The sequence below is a fragment of the Cicer arietinum genome, chromosome 5 (assembly GCF_000331145.2).
Source record: "Cicer arietinum cultivar CDC Frontier isolate Library 1 chromosome 5, Cicar.CDCFrontier_v2.0, whole genome shotgun sequence".
Taxonomy (NCBI): Eukaryota; Viridiplantae; Streptophyta; class Magnoliopsida; order Fabales; family Fabaceae; genus Cicer; species Cicer arietinum.
In genome coordinates this window covers 5,507,548-5,514,716 of record NC_021164.2, presented here as the reverse complement: position 1 = coordinate 5,514,716, position 7,169 = coordinate 5,507,548, and the positions used below count along the sequence as shown (strand labels likewise).

The 7,169-nt window shown below is 33.2% G+C and overlaps 1 protein-coding gene across 1 annotated transcript; it reads right to left on the bottom strand.

Annotated features, from left to right (window-relative positions):
• Nucleotides 1-322: 322 nt before the first annotated feature.
• On the bottom strand, nucleotides 323-5,640 carry LOC140920343 (uncharacterized). The gene is made up of 4 exons (XM_073368599.1): nucleotides 5,539-5,640; nucleotides 5,321-5,437; nucleotides 5,057-5,233; nucleotides 323-481 (listed from the first exon to the last, which is right to left on the bottom strand). Exons 1-4 carry the CDS (start codon nucleotides 5,566-5,568, stop codon nucleotides 323-325), a joined length of 483 nt encoding a protein of 160 aa, XP_073224700.1. The 5' UTR covers nucleotides 5,569-5,640.
• Nucleotides 5,641-7,169: the final 1,529 nt, after the last annotated feature.

The following is a 7,169-nucleotide window of genomic DNA, read 5'->3' as shown; positions in this document are numbered from 1 at the left end:
AATTAAAGGTGTTGGAAAACACAAGAAATGAGGTTTCAATTGTGTTTTGTCATTTATGAAAGATACTTCAAAAGCTTAACCAAAAAAGTTGTTCTTTTTGAAATCATTCAATAAACGATTAAAATAGATTTAGAGACAAAAATGCTGAATCATAAAGAACATAACTAAGAGAAATAGAGAGATAGAGGGAACAAAAATATTTTTATACTATTTCATAAGAGACTATTGCTACATCAAGTTCTCCCCTTATATAGAGATTTTGCCTCATTAAATTAACGACTTAATCCATTATTTTAATAACAGCATACAAGTATTGTTTACTCTATCTCTTCATGCTTTGAGTATTCTTCTCTAGCATTTCCAGGCTATCACCGTTAGAACCCTTCTGCAAAATTGTGACAGCTTCCCTTGGGGGTTCATAAGTGTTGTTGTACTTTTTCAAGTACCTCTTACGGGTGAGATAATTGTTGTCACTATCGGGCTAATTTACGTTAGTTCTAGTTTATGTCTGAATGGACACAAAGTCTGTTTCTAGAATTTTAACTCTTATTCAGAGGAAGTTACATATGAAGTCCTATATCAACTCAAGTGTATGAAAATACTTTGAATGATTTACATCAATTCTAAATAACTCTATACTAAAAGGATTTTTCATTCATACTTTTCTTCTGATGTGTGCTTAGCATTTTCACAATTATTTCTTTGATACATTGCCTTTTTTCACTCTCTCTCACACACTTGATTGACAAAACGAATTCTTCTTAAATAGAGGGAAGAAGGTCTATTGAGAATGTTACCGTTGAAGATCTTCAATCACCATTTAAGGAAAATTAGACTTTAAGATGTATCCATATATATCTTCATGATTGATTCTGCTCATCTTAATTTAAGAGGGCATATCTCAAATGATGTAACTATTAGAGAATGTCACAAAGACTTTCAAACAATTAACATATTCAAGATGTTGACTAGAGTATAAACAAATTTTCTTCTTTAGAGCGTTGACTTTTTCAGAGCTTGTCATTTCAGAGTGATTACTTCCATCAAATCATTGACTATCTTGAGTATTGTCTTTTTATAAGAGTGTTGGCTTTCTATCAGAGTCATACGATGCAATGCTTGTCACAATTATCAGAGACAAATGATTACTTTGTTTGACATAATTATGAAAGACAAACAATCATTTTGTTTGACATACTTAACAGAGGCAGAACATCTAGATCGTTGCTTGTATTAACAGATTCAATGGAGCCACGTTTGAGAGTGTGTTCATCAGACTCAGATACAATTGTAGTAGTTTCTTCACAGTCAATGTGAATTTTGTTTAGAAGATTATATTTTCTTTATTCATTAGAGGATCTAGCTTGTTCTAGAAAATGACTTGTATTCCTTTTTCTTTTAATGCTTTGACTCAGACCGTATTTCACAATACTTCTTATTGCTATATTATGACTTGCTCTGTTGATAAACATTGTTACTTGTTTATTATGTGATAATACTCTTTGTGGTTAGAAACACTTAGATTATTATCTCTAACTCAATTGTAATTTATGTTACCTTAAAATAGATAGTCATCAATATAAATATGTGTTTTCTAACTTAATTTGCACACTTCGTTAATATAGTTAGGGGCTAGTTGTTCTTTATATGTTTGTTTTTGTTGTCGTCAAAATATCGACCAGATGATTATAGCTAAAATAGTTTTTGCACAAAAGGGTATGTATTTAGGGGTGTCGCTCCTTCTAAAAAGAGTGAACAAGGATAATTTTAATTTTAATTTGGATCTCCCGAGGAAAAAGATTTCCACTTGGAAGTCCAACTCTTTGTCTCTCTTTTGTAGGAAGAATAACTTTGGCTCAATCTTCATTGTCCAGTATACCGGAATACATCCTTCAAGTTATCGATATTCTGACCTTAGTATTGGTGGTTCATAAACAATGATAGATACTAGGAGATTAATCTTGAGAAGGCTTTAATCTTGTAAAGTTCAATCATTAATAGTCGATTAATCTTGCTTGCTTGCCCGTGACGTAGGTCTCATCAATTGAGACCGAACACGTAAATTTTTGGTGTTATTCTTCCCTTATCTTTCTTTATTTTCGTTTACATTTGATTGAGAAAACTATTTAATCAAACTGCAGAAAACCAAGAACATTATGGTTTTTCTGGTTTTCTGGTTTTTTAGTTCTGTCCAGAACGTTCTCCGTTTATGTTTTTCTCTGCAATTGTTTGTTTTCGGCTTTGTTGGTTAATCTTTGTTGCAGATCCCAATATTGTTTAAACAATTGGCGCCGTTTGTGGGAAAAAGGGAACAAGAATGGTTGGAACCACAAAATTCGACATTGAAAAATTTAATGGATCAAATGATTTTTGTCTATGGAAGATAAAGATGCATGATGTTCTGGTACAACAAGGCTTGGTGAATGCGTTGGAGGGTGAATCGGGTCTTCCTACAACAATGAATGCACAAGAAAAGGAAGAACTTATTGAAAAAGAAAATATCACAATCATCTTGTGTCTTGGAGACAAGCTTTGAGGGTGGTTGCAAGGGAACCAACAGCAGCAGCCTTATGGCTTAAACTTGAGTCTCTCTACATGACTAAATCAGTTTCAAATAGGCTCTTCTTGAAACAACAATTGTTATCTTTTAAAATGGATGAAGAGAAACCTGACACATTTCAACTTGCTGATTTTAACAAGATCCTTGATGATTTGGAGAATTTAGAAATCAAGCTAGATGATGAAGACAAATATATGATCTTGCTTAGAGCCTTGTGAAGTTCATATGAACATTTCAAGGATGCGATAATGTTTGGAAGAGAACAAACAATTACTCTTGAAGAAGTGCATGCCTCCATCAGACAAAGGAATCCTATAAAATAATTGAGTTCGAGAATGATAATCATGCTGAAAGTCTGAATGTAACTAGAGGAAGAACATATAATAAATGATCAAATATAAATAAACAAACGTCCAATTCAAAGTCAAAATCTGAAGGGAAGTATAGATGTTTTGATTGTCACAAGAAGGATATTTCAAGAAAGATTTCCCTGAAAGAAATGAACCAAGAAACTCTCAAGATTCAGGAAATGCTGCACTTGTTGATGTTGGTTATGAGTCTGCAGAGGCGTTGATGATTTCAAATTATGAAAGTGAAAAGAACTAGGTATTAGACTTAGGTTGTACTTTCCACATGTGTCCAAGAAAGGATTATTTTGAGTTAATAGATCTTCGTGATGGTGGAGTCGTTCTGCTTGGCAACAACAAAACATGTAAAGTCTAAGGCAAAGGAACAATCAGATTCATAATGTTCAATGGCAAGGAGTTACTGCTCAATGATGTAAGGTACATACCTTAATTAAAAAGAAATTTAATTTATGTTGGTATGTTTGACATTTTAGGATATTCCACAAACATAAAGAACGGTATCATGACTATTATTAATAAAGACGATATCAATGTTACCGGCATTAAAAGAAATGGATTGTATATTTTAGAAGGTTCTACTATAATTGCACAAGCTTCAGTTGCTAACTCTAATTTCCATTCATCTTCTAGAATATGGCACATGAGGTTAGGACATGTAAGTGAAAGAGGCTTAATTTGAAAAATTGGAATTTTGTAATCATTGTATTCTAGGAAAGTCTAATAGGGACAACTTTGGTGCTGGCCAACACAACACCTCTAGACCTTTTGAATATGCTCATTCTGATTTGTGGGGTCCTTCAAGGAAAAAACTCATGCTGGTTGTTCTTACTTCTTAACCATAATTGATGATTATTCTAGGAAAGAATGGATCTATGTTATTAAAAATAAAAGTGACACTTTTATGAAATTTAAAGAATGACATATGCAAATTGGAACTCAAAAGGAAACTAAGCTGAAATGTTTAAGAACTGACAATGGCCTGGAGTATCTTTTACAGCAGTTTAATAAGTATTGCAGGGACTTAGGTATTCAAAGACATAGAACAGTTGTAGGCACCCCTCAACAAAATGGAATTGCTAAAAGGATGAACAGAACAATCTTGGAAAGGGTCAGATGTATGATTTTGAGTGTAGGGTTGCCTAAAAGATTATGGGGAGAAGTTGCAGTTACAACAATTTATTTGGTAAATAGATGTCTTTCATCAGCTATTGGATTTAAGACACCAATTGAGATGTGAAATGGCAAACCAGCTGACTACTCAAATATGAAGGTATTTGGTTCTTTAGCATTTACTCACATAAGGCAAGATAAGTTGGATCCTAGAGCAATCAAATGTGTTTTCATTGGATATCCTAAAGGAGTAAAAGATTACAAGTTGTGGAGAATTGACCAAGGTGTGCCCAAGTACATCATATCAAGAGATGTAGTGTTTGATGAAACAAGAATGCCTATGATTGACAAATAACATTCTTCGTTTCAGTTTTGTAGAAACGCAGAACATTCTCCATTTCAGTTCTACAGAAACGCAGAACACACTACGCGAAAAACTGCATTTTACAACGCTTTTTTTAATCCATTTACAGCGCTTTTTCAAAAAAAAAGGTGCTGTGGAATCGAGCGCTGTAAATGATACAACAGCGCTTTTAAAAAAGCGCTATAAAACATGTAAATATAACGCGCGCTTGTTATGCACATTTTACAGCGCTTTTGCAACAAAGCGCTGTAACATGCACCCCATTATATGAGTTATGGGTCTGTATTTTACAGCGCTTTTTAACAAAAGCGCTGTAAAATGCACACCCATTATAAGAAATTATGGGTCTGCATTTTACAGCGCTTTTGCATTGAGTAGGCGATGACAAGTATAGGACACATGTAGTGACACCCTAAATCAATAGTTAAAACATAAGTACGGTTAATATATAAGTTTGTTTAATACATAAGTAATTACATAAGCAAGTAAGTAATTAATTAATTACCTCGGGAATACTTTTCAAACCGACGTTGCAACTCGCGGTTTCATCTCCATTTGTATTTCAGGTTGGAGCTGATCCGAAAGTTGCTTGTCTTTATTCGGATTCACCAAGAGTGCCACTTGTTCTGATAGGATTCTGAGCTTCTCTAATACTTCCTCGTTGGAAGGTTTTTGGCGCTTCTCTTGAGGAAAAAAGCTTTTGGGAGTTACGCCAAATCCTTTCCCCCTAACTCGACCGGAATACTCAGGGACATTAAACACTTTCCCAAGAATGTCCCTGCACGTATCCTTGTTGCCCTCTTGAGTTTCAGAACTTTGTTCAATAGTTTCCTAAAATACATGTAACATTAAAAAGATAAGTTCAATAGCATTTTTAAAATACAATATTAAAAAATATTAAAGTGATAATATACTTACACAAAGTTCTACAACTTTCTTGACATTTTCATTATCAACCACTCCATCTTTGTTAACACGCGCTTCCTTCCATAAGATATGACGACCCAAGGGTTGATCGGCTTGGGTGTCTTTTCTCTATTCGTTAAAATCATAAACAAAATAATACAAATTAGTTACACACTATAGTTTATAATACAAATTACTTCATTATATAAAAGTGATGTTTAATTACTTACAATTTGTTGTTCAAGGCGTGCATATCCCATACGTGATTTCTTGTATGGGTGTTTTGGGTTGCTTGCCCGTTCGCGATTTGCCTTACTAATATTCTATATAAAAAAAAAATAGCAATTGTGTAAAAATTTAAAATACGCTACGAATATGAATAATAAAACACAAATGCTAATAAATTAATCACTTACGACAAACGCCGGGTCAGAACGTTTGGAAACAAATGCACTCCATTCATCCTTTGATATATAATGTTGATATATTTTTGGAGGTTCAACACTTGTGTTTCCTTCTCTATCTTTTAGATAGAAATTTGAGAGATGGGATCTAAATCCACGATGGATCTTTCCAGCAACTCTCAAAATATAAGACTTTCGTCCCTCATCAAGAACAAAAGTCGTGTGCAATGAAAACAATTATAAGTAAAGTATTTTACAGAAAAAAAAAAATTTATAAATGGCAAAAGAGTGGATCAAAAAATTTATTTGAATGTCATTCCATATAATATCTTTGGCATCCTTCAACGCCTTATCTCTCCAATTGTCAATTGTAATTGGGACATTTTGATGAACAACAGCCCCAATATATGTTACAAACATAGAGCTATTGGGGTCAACTGGCTGACCACTCTCATTCCAGCCAACCTAATAAACTCATATAGTAAGTACATGCCCTAAACCCTAAAAAAAGATAAAAAAACACACAGCAAACAGAGTATATATAGTATACCTCAAATTTAATGCCACTGCTCCGTGCTTTAATCACCCTTTGCATGATAGTTGCACCACGTTTGACTTCTTTTTCGTAAGTCTTAGAGGTGCCAACTTCTTCATTTTGAACTTCTAAATCTTTGTTTGTATCCATTTAACTACAACAAGTTCAACATGCACTTTAGTATAACATCAACAAGCTCAACATGGATCATGCATTATTATAAACAAACTCAACATGTATCAGTATATCTTAAAAAAGCTCAACATGCATTCTAATGATTACAAAAATTTAATAACATCAATACCTGAATAATGATGGTTCGAAGAAAGACGAAATGCAAAGAAAAGAGGGTTTGCAGAAAGTTCACAGAAATATGGTTCACAGAAATACGGTTTGAAGAAATACGTAATGAGGGTTACGTATTTCAATGAAAATATATTGTGTGAAATGGGAGAGATGATCTTGGATGGAAATAAGGTTCGAAATGAAGGAGATGATCGTGGAAATAAGGTTCGTAATGGACGGGATGATAGGGTTTGCAAAAGAAGAGAAGAACGATGAAGCGGTTACTGTTATAAAAAGCGCTTTTTTATAACCCTTTTACAGCGCTTGTTTAAAAAGCGCTCTAAAAGGCTTAGGCCTTTTAGAACGCTTGTTTGAAAAGCGCTGTAAAAGGTGTCCTTATTTAATTTTTTAAAGGCTAAATTACATTTGTGGTCCTTTAATTTAATCTCAGGTAACGTTTTAGTCCTTGATCTTTTTTTTCTTCCCGATTTAGTCCTTTGTTCCTAACAATATCAAATAAAGTATGAAAATATGAGTTTATTTGAAGATTTTCGTTACGAATTTGATGAAATTTGTATTATATTGAAGAATATAATTAATTTTATGAGTTTTGATTGAATTTTTTTTTTTGAGTTTT

What these genes read in the sequence shown, in the direction of transcription:
- LOC140920343 (XM_073368599.1), bottom strand. Translation starts at nt 5,568, where the DNA reads ATGGGATATGCACGCCTTGAACAACAAATT. An exon ending in AGAAAGTTGTAGAACTTTGT is followed by an intron (nt 5,234 to 5,320) that starts GTAAGTATATTA and finishes CATGTATTTTAG; the next exon opens with GAAACTATTGAACAAAGTTC. An exon ending in AAAAACCTTCCAACGAGGAA is followed by an intron (nt 482 to 5,056) that starts GTATTAGAGAAG and finishes AACGTAAATTAG; the next exon opens with CCCGATAGTGACAACAATTA.